Source organism: Colobus angolensis, unplaced genomic scaffold (assembly GCF_000951035.1).
Source record: "Colobus angolensis palliatus isolate OR3802 unplaced genomic scaffold, Cang.pa_1.0 Scaffold162, whole genome shotgun sequence".
NCBI classification, from domain to species: domain Eukaryota; kingdom Metazoa; phylum Chordata; class Mammalia; order Primates; family Cercopithecidae; genus Colobus; species Colobus angolensis.
Window position 1 is genome coordinate 1551234 of NW_012114733.1, and position 15965 is coordinate 1567198.

At 38.7% G+C, this 15965-nt stretch overlaps 1 protein-coding gene across 1 annotated transcript in view; it reads left to right on the top strand.

Moving 5' to 3' along the window:
* PTPRD (protein tyrosine phosphatase, receptor type, D) overlaps positions 1-15965 on the top strand; it is a 1303505-nt gene that overhangs the window by 869452 nt on the left and 418088 nt on the right. Inside the window, exon 5 of the mRNA XM_011937289.1 lies at positions 6165-6331. Coding sequence (XP_011792679.1) covers positions 6268-6331 — 64 coding nt within the window. The 5' untranslated portion in view covers positions 6165-6267. The remainder of the gene's footprint in view (positions 1-6164; positions 6332-15965) is intronic.

Genomic DNA, 15965 nt, shown 5'->3' on the forward strand with positions numbered 1-15965 from the left:
GTTCAGGGTAGTGTGGTCGTAGACTGATCTTCCCTTTACATTCTATGAAGTAGTTTAAAAAAAACATGAAATCTGTTTCTTATTTGGCAGGGTAAGGGACATGGATGGGTTAGTGTAGTAGTCTGCTTTCACACTGCTGATAAAGACACTGGGAAGAAAAAAAGGTTTAATGGACTTACAGTTCCACCTGGCTGGGGACGCCTCACATTCATGGCGGAAGGTGAAAATCATGTCTCACATGGCAACAGACAAGAGAAAAGAGCTTGTGCAGGGAAACTCCCCCTTACGTAATCATCAGATCTTGTGAGACTTCTTCACTATCATGAGAACAGCACAGGAGAGACCTGCCCCTATGATTCAGTTATCTCCCACTGGGTCCCTCCCACAACACATGAGAATTCAAGATGAGATTTGGGTGGGGACACAACCAAACTGTATTAGTGAGTGAGTGATCCAAAGGGTAAATGGGTATCCTCACATAACACAGTGAATCTTTGGTGTCTGATTATTGGGAAGCCAAGGACTACAAGAACTCAGAATTCTCACCTCTTTGTTTCAGTCTACACCTCCAAAAAAATACTGACTTTCTGTTCAATGCTGTAAACGTGTAGTTGTAGTCTGTGCTGTCCAATGGGGTAGCCACTCGCCACATGTGGCTGTTTAAATTTAAAGTGAACTTTAATAAAATAAAAACTTTACTTCCTCAGTTGCACTAGCTGTGTTTAAAGTGGTCAGTTATTAATCAATGCAGATAAAAAGCATTTCTATCCTGCAGAAAGTTATATCCGTCAGCACTGGACGATTCTTGTTTTATACCACATTAAAATATTCAGATGGCTCCCTTCTCTTGGAAAATTCACAAGTCAGTGAAATGTTGAAAAGTTGCTTTTGGGTTCTCTTCTCTTTTCAGTACTTGTGTTGTTGCTGGGCTCTGAGGGCCTAGCGAATTCCTGGGGTGCCCCCTGAAACCTCTGCCAGATGTGCTGTAGGCTCCAGACCCCTCCCCTCCTTCACACTTCAGCCAGAGCAGCCCTGTTTTTGTCTGTTCTACAAATTGGAGATCCCTACCAGCACATCGTTTGTACCAATGGATCCTTCTCATAAATAATTAGAAGCCACATTCAGCTGATTTACAGAGGCCTGGTTTGGGAGGTAGATAAAAAGAAGTGATTTGGGGACATACTCCTTCCCATACCATCCACCAACTTAATGCATATCTTTTATGCATGTATGTTCAGGTTAAATATCATTATGATATTATTGCTTCTGAGATGTCTAGACTTGAGAGGATGGGTTTGTTATGATAGAAAAATGAAAAATGTTCAGAAATAAACAATGATACCTAATTTTAAGTGACAGCGGTAATGTCTGTTTTTTTTTTTTTTTTTTTGGTTAATTCCTTCCTTTTCTGTTCCTGCTTTCAGAGAAATGATTTGGTTCTCTAACTTTCTCCTAGAGTAATCAGTGAAATTTTTAAAATTATGAACTCATAGATTGTAATGTGATTTGTTGTAGTTCTTTGCAGTTATTATTCTTTTTGTCACTCAGATTTTCCGTTTAGCTGATAGGCACCTCATTATCTTGGATTTTTTTTTTTTTTTTTTAAATATAGCCTAGTAGTTATGAAAACTTCTTTGCTTCTGGTATGGCAAGATGTTGGCTAATTTTCTACATTTCCCATACAAAACCTATAATCTGCCGTTTTCTGAGGGACTAGGCCCCAGTTTGTCTTTTTTTAAAGAAAATCTTAATACAGTATTTAGAAACAAACATCAACAATATAGAAAGCTGAAAAAAATCATACAAATCCTTTAACATTCATATTGGTTTGAATATAAATATACTTATTACAGAAAAGTGTTACAATGGTAAGTTGAAGAAAAAGAGTTGGATAGGTGTCAGCTTATGTGAATGCTTGAAACCGTGATTTGTTAAGGCTTTTAGGCAAGTGCACTCTTTGTTGTTCCGTTTCAAATTATATTACATGCATCGTATTACCCTCTGAACTGTTAGTTTCTCCAGCCACCCATGTACATACATACAAAAGCAAATATTCAGTTAATTGGAAATCTGCAAAATTATTGTTTCATAAGATCTTTGTGGTATGAGAAATAAGAAACCAGAGAGTTTTAAATTTTTGAAAATTTATTTTAAATTCATGTACATGGTTGAGTTCTATCTGCATGTCCCTGCTGATGAAAGACAGAGCCGGGTGCAGTGGCTCACATCTATAATCCCAGCACTTTGGGAGGCCCAGGTGGGTGGATCATGAGGTCAGGAGTTCAAGACCAGCCTGATGAACATGGTGAAACCCTGCCTCTACTAAAAATACAAAAATTAGCCAGGCGTGGTGGTGCATGCCTGTAATCCCAGCTACTCAGGAGGCTGAGGCAGGAGAATCGCTTGAACCGAGGAAGTGGAGGTAGCAGTGAGCTGAGATTGTGCCATTGTGCTCCAGCCTGCATGACAGAGAATGAGACTCTGTCTCAAGAAAGAAGGAGCAAAATATATGAAAATCAAAGGGTTGACTTCTACTGAGGCTTTTGGACAAATACTGAATAATGTGTGATATAAGTAAGGTAAAACATGGTACTTTTCATATCACTGAACCTCCTTGCTCTTTTTTTTTAAGAGTACTTAGCAACCCTTACTATAGATTAATGGAAACTACTTATAATATTCTTTTATCCTCTTTATTTTTGGTTTAATTATGTTAAGAATCCGTTTTCAATTTTTGTACCAAATTTAAATTCCACCTTACAGATAGGCAGCCAGCATTCCCTTTTGGCAATGTTGCTGTGTAATAAACAAGATAAGGAATGGAGATTAGCTGGAATGAACATTTAGAATAGATTTTATCTTCACACCTCTGATCTCCTTTAGGCACAACCCATTTAAATATAAATATGTATGTTTATAGCTGCATTCCTTTCTAGAGTGCTAGATCCTATCACTGTTGCAAGTCCAGGAGTAACAGTTGAAGGTTCATTTGAAAAAATTTGGTCTTCTTATGCACTTCAGCTGAGTAGGAGGAAAAGCCAAATCACTTCTTCCCTGAGCGAGCATTCCTAGGTCTCCATCTCTGTGATCACACGGAGTCATTATGTAGCAGTTGGCTCTGATACGCTTGCACAGACACAAATTGAGTCCGACAGGACTGATGTCTTCTGGACTCTGCTGTCATTTGAAATGCTGGCACGAGGATGGGAGCAGTGAAAGCAGGAGGAGGGGGATGGGGAGGGGAGAGCTGATTCCTTTAGCACTTTTCCTAGGAACTTTTGAGATTTTTAACATTTGATAGTTGTGAACTGCTTGAGAAGTTGTTTTTCAGAGGAGATGGATAACAATAGCTGATTTGGAACACCTGGCCAACTTCTGGATTCAAGAAATTTTCCAATGTACAACTTGCTTCTTCATGTCACCCACTGTTTTGTTTTGTTTTGTTTTGTTTTAAAAAAAAGAGGCTAATAGAAGATTCCTCTCTTTCTTTTTAGTTTTATCTTTCCTGCATTCAAACTGCTCATGAATAGTAATAAAAAAGATAATATCTTAAAAAAATTTTTTGTTCTCACGCTGAAGCTCAGTTTCAGAAAAGACATACTATGGCATCTGTATTACAATTCTTTTTAAAGTACAAGTTATTTTAGTGGATTAGGTTATTTCTGGATATCTCTAGTATTTCCTGTCAAAAATTTTGTGTATGTTTAAAATATTTCAGTATAAAAAAAATAAAGGTATGCAGTTTCATTTTGCAAATGAATACTGATAGTCATTTTCAAATTTTTTCTGCAGTGATAGGGGGTGCAATAGGATGTGATCTACTCTCTCTTTTTAAATTTTTCATTAAGAGTGTACTCTGTATAAGAGTCTGTGCTAGATTTATTGAGGGTTCTATAGGTACAATTATTTAACACGTGAAGAATCATACTTCGAATGATTGCTTGGAGCCAGTCAGTCGTTGCCTTCCTTCTTAATTCCTACCAGGACCACGATTATTCTTAAATCCTGTATCACTTCTCACCTGGAACTCTTGCTGTGGCCTAGTAGCATTCTCGAAATCATTCGTGGTCTAGTTGTCAGTTAATCTTTCCAAAGCCTAGTTTCATGTTGTTCCTCTGCTCTAAAACATTTAATAGCTCTTTTTGTAGTTTGCTGAGTAAAGGCCATTTGACTTAGATCACCATCCAAGGCTCTCTGTGACCTATTTTTTTTTTTTTAAGTCTGAATCTTTTTTTTTTTTTTTGAGACGAAGTCTCACTTGTCACCCCAGCTGGAATGCAGTGGCAGGACCTTGGCTCCCCAAAACCTCCGTCTCCTGGGTTCAAGTGATTCTCCTGCCTCAGCATCCTGAGTTGCTGGAATTACAGGTGTGCACCACCATGCCCGGCTAATTTTTTTTTGTATTTTTAGTGGAGATGGAGTTGCACCGTGTTGGCCAGGCTGGTCTTGAACTCCTAGCCTCGAGTGATCCTCCTGTCTCGGCTTCCTAAAGTGCTGGAATTACAGGCGTGAGCCATCATGCCTGACTCTGAACCATTTTCTTTTGCTTCATCTTCTGGTTTTCCTAATAGAAGATAGCTTCCTATGACTTCAACCAGAAGGTTCTCAAAGTGTGGTCTCTGGACTGGCAACATCAGCATCTCCCAGGAACATGTAGAAATGCAAATTTATGACTCAGGCCTGTAATTCTAGCACTTTGGGAGGCCAGGAGTGGTGGCTCATCCCTGTGATCCTAGCACTTTGGGAGGCTGAGGCAGGCAGATCACTCCAGGCCAGGAGTTTGAGACCAGCCTGGCCAACATGGTGAAACCTTGTCTCTACTAAAAGTACAAAAATTAGCCAGGCATGATGGTGGGCACCTGTAATTCCAGCTACTTGGGAGGCTGAGACAGGAGAATCACTTGAACCTGGGAAGCAGTGTTTTCAGTGAGCCGTGATTGTACCACTGCACTACAACCTGGGTGACAGAGTGAGACTGTCTCAACAACAACAAAAAAGCAAACTGTTGAATTATTGGATCCCCACCACAGACCTACTGACCCACAAACTGTGACGGTGGTACTCACCCATCTGTTCTAAGAAGCCTTCCAGGGGACCCGATGCATGCTGACCTTTGGGAGGCCCTGTTCCAACCAAACCAGGAAACTCAGGTTTTCCAAAGTTCCTTTCCCACTGCCCTGCCTTTGCATAGAATTCCTGGAATGCCTTTTCGTCATCTTGTTAAAATCCTGCTTAAACTTCAAGGCCTAGTTTGAGACACTATTTCCATGATGTCAATCTTGATCCTATCTTTTACAGCATTACCTGGTTTTCCTTCCTGGAACTAATCACTTATTAAATTGTACTAGTCATCTGGTATACCTGCTTTATTTTCCCTACTAATCTTTAAACAAAAATAATAGAACCTGACCCATCTTTCTACCTTGAGACTCCTTGTGCTGTCACTCTTGATGCCTTGCACACAGTAGGTGCTCTAAAAATAGTTTGTGACTTCTTGATTTTACGGAGAAGATTGAGGAAATTAAACCATTGCCCAGGAGGCATATAAAAATGCTGTTAAATGAAAGAGGCTCATGCTAACTATTGTTTTGACTTACTGATGCCAAACTAGATTTGAACGTTGATGTGCCTTCAGGGAAGAAGCCAAATATGCTTGTGTAAAACATTCTAACCTCTACTGTTTACCTGGAGAAGTTGAATTAGCCCTGTCATTTCACCTGATGCCAAGAAAGCAGCTTTCATTATTGTGTCAGTAATAGACTTTTATCCTGTACGGAGGAACTTCTCTTAAATCTTTCTCATAGCACTGGTGTGCTTCTTTCCACTGATGTATTTACATAATGTTTCATAAGAAGTGGCAGTTCTTTTTCAGGTTCTTTGCCCAAAAGGTGGCATAAGCAAAGAATGAAATTCAAGGTGGTTGGGCCTAAAATTGGGAATGCGAGAGCTCCCACATAACACAAACCCAGATATTCTAAGACTCCTACGTTTTACAAACCAAGTTATTTCCTTCCTAATACAAAGCATGACAGTTACAATTTATTGTGTATTGTCAATGGATTGTGTCTGTCATGGTGATTGTGATGGAACCGGGGGGAAGGAGTAAGAAATCTAAACATCTTTGTGTTTTCTTCCTTTTCTTTTCTCTGCCTCCCCCCTTTCAGGCTCTGAAAGTGTTCCAGCTGAAATTTCAGATTGGACAGACTTGCTGCGGCTCCGGAGGCAGTGATTCCAAGCTGCTCGTGCACGCTGCTGCCAAGCTGCAGGATGGTGCACGTAGCCAGACTGCTGCTGCTGCTCCTCACTTTCTTCCTCCGCACGGATGCTGAGAGTAAGCCATTCTCCCCTTCTCTAGGGGGCTGTGACCATAATGAGTGGTTTTGTTTGCCGTTGGCACCAGGCTCAGGGCCTCTGAATACATTTCCTTTGGAAGTAAATCCTGAGACACTGTGGGATCCTCCTTGGCTACCAGCCAGCCTTTGAAAGAGATTATTGACGTGACTTCCTCACCATTTCCTCTCCCTTTTAATACCCCTTTTCTTGTGCATCTAACTGCTCCTCCTGTTTGTTTTCTTTATACCTCTTATCAGCCTGGTAGCAAAGATATGAGACCAAGAATATAACTCAAACTGAGGTTAACCAGTTGGTGGTGCCAATAAGTAAACATTGTTCAGACTCACTCAAAATTTCTTTATTTTTGTGGATTGTTCCTTGTTTAGAAAAATGCACAATGTCACATTGAGCCTAATTAAACTTCCAAGCCCCTTGTAGCTGTCATAGCAGCTGTTCTAATGTACTGTTTCCGACAGCTGTCGTCGAGTACAGTATTCAAACAAATCAAGCAGAACTGACAACTTTGTGACTGGATGAAGGGTCTGGAAGTATGAGGAGAATTCTGTGAACTAGAGACACCAAAGTTTGGATTAATGAACTCAATTTATGAAACTGCTATTGTGGTCAGTTAGCTTGACAATTAATGAGAAGATCACGTCTCCTTCCTAATTAGGAAATCATTAGGTCTACCTTGTTTTCATGCGTTTATTTTCCCATCTGTCCCGCGGCTTTTTGGAAGAGAAAGTACTGGAGAAAGGCCTGTCTCGGCCTTGTACTTCCTGACGTGTGCGGTTCCTCGGTAGTGGTTTAGTTCATACGTGAGTTGGCCATTCTCTTTGGGAATCCCTTAGTACCAGCAAAATGTGTAACATCTGCAGTCATTAACGTTTCTCTCCACTGACTATTTCAGTGAGATTAAATTTGATTCATGTTAAGGATGTTTCCAACACAAGGATCCTGTGTCATCTTGGCCCCTTCCTATTAATTGCATTTTGACAAGAAATCCCTAACGAGCCACCAATTGCTTCATTGAAATAGGAGCTCTATTTTCTAAAGAGGTATTTTGAAAAGTGAAAGGAATAACATTAATAATAAGATACATATGTAACATGCATGTTTTAAGCACAACATTCTCTGGTTAATAATGTATATAGTTTCCTAATTAGCACTTGGGAGTGTCAATTTAAGGTGAAGCCAAGGAATTTTGATTCTAATGCCAGCAAATAATTAGCTAGGAAAAGACCCAAATGTAAGATGTTCTTGTTATTTTAAAGCCTTTTATGTCAAAGCTTATTTTAAAGGTGAAATCTAAATTTAGTTTACTAAAGAGAAATTGAGACTATGGTTTTATTATTTTTGTTTGGCTAGAGTGCAAAAGTAAGTTGTTTCACCATTGTTAATTTTTGGCAGAAGTCCATTTAGACCCTGGGAGCCTACTTTAATGTCAGATCATAGCTACAGGGTTTCTTAAAGTTACTAGATATAATTATTGTATGTCCATGAAGTTACCTCTAGATATAATTATTGTATGTCCATGAAGTTACCTTTCCAGATAAGCAAAAACATTCTGCTACTGAGCAGTGATGCCTTTGCTTAATTCTCTGGTGAAAAGTGGCAGACAGATGTGGGGTTGAGAAAAGAAGACTTTTAAAATTATGTTTGAAAAAACAATCTTTTCTGCAGATAACCGTCATCTTACTGGTTTTCTCCTCCGTCTTCCTCTTTCTTCTTCATCACACTTCTTACGCTGTGTAGTCTTCTTACAAAAGAAATCACAAAGACCCTTGTTAGCAATTTTTAGTTAAGATATTTATCATGCTATATGTTTTGTGATATGAGCTTTCAACCTTAAGATGTCACTTGAAAAAGAATCTACTCCCTCTCACCCCTTCCCATTATAGCTAAAAAGAGGAAACAGGCTTCAACTTTGCCAAATCAATTTTGATTAGCTTTGTCCTTGTCTAATCAGCCTCCATGTCATATATTTTCCTTTTCACAGATTCATTTGGCACTCTTGAATAGCATGTGTATTCTGAAAGTTATTGATGAAAGAGGAAAATGTAACCGTATCTTTTAAGGTACATTTTAAAAGAAAAAGAAATATCCATTTTCAATCTACCGGAGGATATTTGTGGTTTGTGAAAGCACATGGTAGAATTGGAGATATTTCAGTCACTAAAAATGTTTAAAAACAATTGGTAAACTAGGATCCAGATTATAACTTATCATACTGTCATTACCTTTTCTTCAAACACTCAAAGATAAAGTTATAAGTAACACTAAAGAAAAATTTGGTTTATTCACTATTTTATAAAGATAATATTTTTCAGGCTTTTATTGCCTGGATCACTGATGTATTTCCTTATGTCTTCATTAGCACATCTGGCCTTCTTTGTTTTCTCTTTTACCTAACTGTGTTTTGTACTGATCCAGAGGATCAAGAGTTATTAACAGTAGCTTGTCAGGGCCTTTGGAACTCTGAAATAATTTTTTCAAATGTTTGTCCTCCTTTGAAAAAGAAGACTCTATTGGGGTGGGAATGGAAAGAAGCCACTCTAGTTTGTCATGTTAATCTAATGTGCCCAACTCACTCTCTTTGGAAATGATTAACTCCAAAAAGCCTGGGAGTCAGGGTTATAATCTGCTGTATAGAACGTCATAGCAAAGTACTGGGTGTGATGTTGCATTAAGGAGGAGAGCTCTTATGAGCCTTGGTTCAAACCTAGGTTGGAAAATTGTGATAATATCCCTCAGCAGAAAATTACAGTCTTTGCCATTGCCAGTTTAAAATGCCCTATATATCTATCCACTATTATTTTAAAAAGCTAGACGTGTGTTTGTATCTGATTTCTGTTCATTCTGGTGTCTTGAATGGCCCAGATGATTTTGCTTGTTGTTTCTTGAATGCATGTCTGGACAGTAGGCCTGTGATCTCAGGGAGAGGCATGTGTGACTTCTGTTCGAGCAGCACGAGTAGCTCTTCTTCAGGGCTGGCCAACCAGTTTTGTGGTTTAGGTAGTGCTTCGAGAACCATTCAACTGTAACATACATGCAAATTAAAGATTCATGTAGGTTATAGTAATGTAATCCTCAGGTGAATGTTTTTCTTCTGGAGGAGTTTTCATAATAGCTTCTGTTAGTTTGCAATTTACCAGTCTTTAGAAAAGAAGAACTAAATACAGACCAAGAACCGGCTGTTAGCATCTTCTTTGTCAGATCAGTTTCACTCTAACGAAATCATTTGTAGCATACTGTTACATTCTAGACCTGAGTTTATGCTGTGGTCATTATAATTAGACCTGAGTGTTTACTTGATCTCAGAAATAAAACTTTTTTAAAATTATAGAGACACACTGGTGATAATTTAATTCCTCAGATGGTTTAGTTCATCCATTTACTTGTTGCTTTTTGTCATTGTTCCACTTCAGATTGTGAATACTTCCTCATTCTCCTTCCTTATTGTTAAAGAGGCTAGCTGTAGTCACTATATGCTTGCAATATATCTGTCCTTTATGGAAGCAGTGAGTCCCTCCTCAACCCCCTTTGGTATTATATCACTGTAGCCCATGGAATTTCTTTATTTCTTTGACATTAGAGCATAGACTGACATCTGTGTTGTAAGGTAATCATTTGTTACCTTAAGTATTTCCTGATGGGCAGCATAGAGGAATGGTTTAGAGTGTGAATTCTGAAGCCATAGTCTGCTTTTGCAGTCTGGCTGTCATTTGGTAAATCATGCTCTTAGCCTCAGTTTCCCATCTTTGTCATTTTGATCAGTCGTGCTCTTTGCTTCAGTTTTCCTATTTTTAAAATGTGGATGAAGGTGATGGTCATGACATAATACTCCTGGGTTTTGCGAGGCTTTACTGAGTTAAAATAAAACTCATACATCAGTAGATACCACAAGGTAGGTGTTTCATGAATGTTAGCTATTATTATATCATTATTCAACAAGGTTTAGCAAACATTTTTATTGAGCACATGTGTGAAGCACTGTGCTATTTTTTTTTTTTTTAATTTGACCTGGAGATTATCAAAATTTGGATGGTGGATAAGCCAGGTTTTCTTGTAGCAAGTTAAAGTCTCCAGCTTGCTTCTCTGCAAAGTCTTATATGTAGGAGTTCTTACAAACCCTTGCTTCCGGGCATTAAATTGAAGATCAAGAGGGGAAATATAAAGCATATCTGCTTTAGTCAAGTGGTTAAAAAAAAAGCTTCTTAGAATTACACATTTAAAATTAATTTGGCTTGGGTAGAATGGATAGTAGAAGGTGTTTCCTCTGTTTGTACGGTTGCCTCTTATATACATTTTATTGAGCAGCTCACAGGAAGGAACTATAGAAATTTACTGTAGGTAAACACAGTAATACGGTGCCTCTTCAGAAAGCTGAAGGTAGGGGGTGAGCTTGTTGAGAAAGAGAGTGAGTGGCCATTGATATAACCAGAAGTTATCTTGCAGGAAAAAAATAAAAAAAAATTTTTTTTTTGAGACGGTCTCACTCTGTTGCCCAGGCTGGAGTGCAATGGTGCGGTCTCGGCTCACTGCAACTTTCGCCTCCTGGGTTCAAGCGATTCTCCTGCCTCAGCCTCCCTAGTAGCTGGGATTACAGGCATGTGCCACCATGCCTGGCTATTTTTTCTGTATTTTTAGTAGAGATGGGGTTTCTCCATATTGGTCAGGGTGGTCTCGAACTCGCAACCTCAGTTGATCCGCGCACCTCAGCCTCCCAAAGTGCTGGGATTAGAGGCATGAGCCACCACGCCCGGCCCCCAAAACGTTCTTAAGTTAGATTAGGGTGATGGTACTGAGTATAAACATAATATACGAAATACCATTGAATTGTATGCTTTAAATGGGAAAACTGTATGGTATTTGAATTATACCTCACTAAAGTTGTTAAAACAAGGGAAAAAAATAGCCAGTTGTGGTGGCACATACATGTAGTCCTAGCTACTTGGGAGGTTGAAGAGAGAGGACTGCTTGAGCCCAGTTTAAGGCTGTAGCGACCTAGGATGACATCACTGCACTGCAGCCTGTGTGACAGAGAGAGACCCTGTCTCAAAACAAACAAACACACCTCAACCAAGACAAAAAGCAATTTCTGCTTACCCTAGTTCTTTGGTTAGAGTCCCTTTAGTATATATAACCTTAAAGTAACCTGTATGTTTACATGATAAACATGTAACCATGTTTATCAATGCCTTCTAAATTAATAGAGGTGTGGCGAAATTACTCCCTCTTCTTTCCTCCCCTCACTTTAAAGTAGCTAAATTAGCAACACCCAGCTGTCTGCAGCAAGGAAAGTATTCCAGCTATTTTACCGATCCTGTAGCCTCATTGTGGAGTTTCTGTGGCTTTTTGATACTGTAGCTACCTAGTAAGATTAAGAATATGTCACAAAATCAACACATGTGTACACTTCAAAGCATTTTTTATTGAGTGTAGTAGGACTTGCTTTTTTAAACAATTCCAAAGTATGACCTGTTTGTTATCTCTATTTGGGAATAGGCCCTAAACTCTAAGGATGGAGCAATATCAAAAGTATTTGCGAACTAATTCTTGTTCTTTGTAATAGTCTGGTGGTATTTGAGTCTACTGTTGTGTGATCTCCTGGTTTTTTTTTCCCTTAACATTCTTAACTTCTTTCATGTTCCTCTCGTTCAGTTACTATGTACCTGATCTATTGCTTTTTTCTTTTCCCTTTCTTTTTTGAGACAGGGTCTGGCTCTACTGCCCAGGCTGGATTAGTGCAGTGGCACAATCTCTGCTCACTGCAATCTCCACTTCCTGGGCTCAAGTCATCCTCTCACCTCAGCTTCCTTAGTAGCTGGGACTATAGGCATGCACCACCATGCTTGGCTAATCCCTTTTTTTTTTTTTTGAGATGGAGTCTCACTCTGTCACCGAGACTGGGGTGCAGTGGCACCGTGTCGGCTCACTGCAACCTCCATCTCCTGGGTTCAAGCAATTCTCCTGCTTCAGCCTTCAAGTAGCTGGGATTACAGGTGCCCACAACCACACCTAGCTAGTTTATATATATGTATACACACACACACACACACACACATACACATATATATTTAGTAGAGACCGAGTTTCTCCATGTTGGCCAGTCTGGTCTCGAACTCCTGACTTCAGGTGATCCACCTGCCTCAGCCTCGCAAAGTGCTGGGATTATAGGCATGAGCCACCGTGCCCGGCCTTCTTGGCTCATTTTTGTATTTTTTTGTAGAGATGGGTTTTACCATCTTGCCCAGGCTGGTCTCGAACTCCTGAGCTCAAGTGTTCTGCCAGCCTCAGCTTCTCAAAGTGCTGGGATTATAGTCTTGAGCCAGCACACCCGGCTGTACCTGACCCATTTCAAGTAACCTTGACTTGGTTGGGAGCCCCATCCCCTCCTGCCCACATAGATGTGTTTCTTGTTAATTCAGAAACTCCAAGCCAGCCTCTGTTTTAAAGCGAAGAGTTAAAGGTAAAAGTCCTGTGATTGGATGGAGATGCCCCTTTAGAACCAGTTTTTTAACCTGTAATTTAATATTTTCTTTTTTCTTCAGTTTGCTTTAGCTTCACTTATTTCTTCACCAAATGTACGTGTGAATGTGTGTGTGTTTGTGTCTGTTATATGGAAAGCTCTGTGTGAAGTGGTTGGAATATAAACATTTTAAATAGTGTGGACCTATACCAGCCTGTAATCTATCTTCAGAATTCATAGCTAGTGTTTAGGATGCTCTCAAGCAATCTTCTCAGACTTTCTCTCCAGGCAGTAAGTAATGCATAAGTAATGCATAAAGAATGTGGACCCTGTAGTAGAGTGCTTGTGTTCAAATCCTGCCTCTGCTGTATAATTACTCCGACCACGGGCAGGGTACAAATCTCTATGTGTCTCTCATCTGTAAAATGAAGATAAATATAACACACACTTGATATAGTTATCATAAGAACTAAGGAAATAACTATTTGTAAAGCATTTTGAATAATAGGATTAAATATTCACTAAATGTTATTAGTTGCTATCATGCCTTTTTTTCTCATTAGCTTGTATCATTTCCAAATTAGAAGCATCTATGTTTAGATCTCTGGCATTTATTCTCCCATTAACTTCACAATTTGAGCAGAGTCTTTTAAAAATGTCAGTATGTATATTTACATACATTTATGATTTCAAAGGACATTGACTGATGGGTTCATTCATGTCTTTCATTTATAAATGTTTATTGGACACATTTCCTGTGCCAAGCGTTGAGTTAACTACTGACGATAACATGTGGAGAGAAAACAGTATGAACCCTGCCCCTGAAAAGCTTAAACTCTAGTTGCATAGCCAAATATTTCACATTAATTTTTAAAATTTACATTTTCTACCAGTAACAAGTATAAGGGAAGAAAATAGGCAGCCAAGTGGCTCATCTGTTCTGAAAAGTAATACACAGCTTTCCTGAGGGAGTGATTTAGTTTTTCTATTTTGAAATAATTTTACGCTTAAAAGACATTACAAAAATCATACAAGAATTTCCCATGTAGCTTTCATTCAGTTTTCCTGATATTAACATATTACATAATCACAGTACATTATCAAAACCGGGAAGTTAACTTCTGCACAATACTGTTAACTATACGTGTTATTTGGATTTTACCAGTTTTTACATGCACTTATTTTTAGCTATTATTATTTATTTTGGAGACAGGGTCTCACTCTCTTATCCAGGCTGGAGTGCAGTGATGCGATCTCGGCTCACTGCAGCCTTTGCCTCCTGGGCTTGGGTGATCCTCCCACTTCAGCATCACTAGTAGCTGGGATTACTGGCACATGCTATCACATCCAGTTAATTTTTCTATTTGTTTTAGAGATGGGGTTTCCTCAAGTTGCCCAGGCTGGTCTCAGAATCCTGGGCTCAAGCTCTCCACCCACCTTGGCCTCCCAAAGTACTGGAATTACAGGCATGATAAAAATAAGTGCACCTGGCTAAGTGGTGGAGACTGGTTAAGACAAGGCTTCCTAAACCTTGTTCAAAGTCTTGGTTTTTATTCTATGAACTGCAGGAATTACTGAGTTATTTTTAAGCTGCTATAGGAAGACATTTACATTGTTAAAAATCAGTGAGGCTGTATGGTGGAAAAATGCTTGGAGGGAGGCCAGCCAGAGTGGCCTTGAGATCTGTTAAGGGGCTAGTTGGAAGTTACGGAGAGGATTTGGTACGAGGGACTAGGGTGATAGAGGTTAAGGAGGCTAACCTGCTTGACATTTAAAAACATTTTTTTAAATTGACTTTTGTGAAGAAGGATTGTTCTAAAACTTGAACCACCAACAGATTGTTAAAATTTCGAGTGAAGGAGAAAACCAAGTTAAGAAAGGAGCTAAAGTGTATTCAATACCTTATAAGTAATCCTTTGTTTTTAACATGACATTTTACAAATTCCCCCCAAATTTATCTTTACTCATTCTTGTAATTTCACTTTTTAATCGTGAAGTTCAGACAGTTTTATTTAAACTTACGTTTTTGTTAATATCTGTTAAAAATGTGGAATCCAGAATCAGTTTAAAACTAAATGAAGTTCAATGCCTCACTACAAAAGACATTACAATTTAGCTTTGTTCTCTCACAAAAGTTTTAAATTCACTGCACAATTAGTAATAGGTTTGCAAAAATCAACATAGTACTGTGGCAGTTATTTACAATCACTACAATTATTAAATCTGACTTTAAGATCCACTAAGTACTTATATCTTCAGGTTAAAAAATAGCACACAGTCTATTACTTTTAAGCTAAAAGTACACAAAGTATAACAAATCTACTAAACCAAGTATGTTTTCTTTCTTAGTTTTTTTTGTGTGTGTGTGTGTGTTAAGACAAATATATAAAGAAACGTATACTTAAACCTTTTAAAGATGCTTATAAAGGAGGCAGAGAAAAAATAAAATGCCATTGTTTGTCACTAAAAAACGTCATTTAAACCTTTAACCTACAGTGGTTTTAGGTTGATGCAAACTCCTCTAATATCTATATTTATCTTTTGAAACAAATTTAACATTTCATTTAAAAGTAATAATACTTTTCATTTAGCACATGACTACTGTGTGCCTCCAATAAGCCAGATCCAGATTCCTGTTACCACAGAATTTATATTCTAGTTGGGATGTTGTGGAGAAAAGAGAAGTACAGCAAGACATGGCTATGGGCAACAAGTCACTGACCAGTGTGACTTTGGAGAGTGATAAATGCTGCAAAGATCTTAAAACAGCACAATGTAATATGAGAGTAAAAGAGAATATGAAGGGAGAGGATAGGACTCACCTTCGTTTGTCATATGTCAAGGAAGGTGTTGCTGAGTGAGATACAACACTTGAGCCGAAGAATGGGAAGGGTCCAGCTATGAAAAAAATTGAGTTCAGAGTATCCAGGCAGATGGGGAGTGACTGTAAAGACCTTAGTGCAAGGAGGAGCCTAGTGTGTTCAAAGGACAAAATAAGGTCCAGGAGACAGATCATGGTTCCCTGGAGGTCTTATAAAGAGTTTGTATTGCTGGGCTAGGTATTAAGAATCTATGTAGGAAAACAGATATATTATTGGGACACCTATTTATGAAACTTGAGTTGGGTACTACTGTTCTCTACTAGAACAAAATGTATATA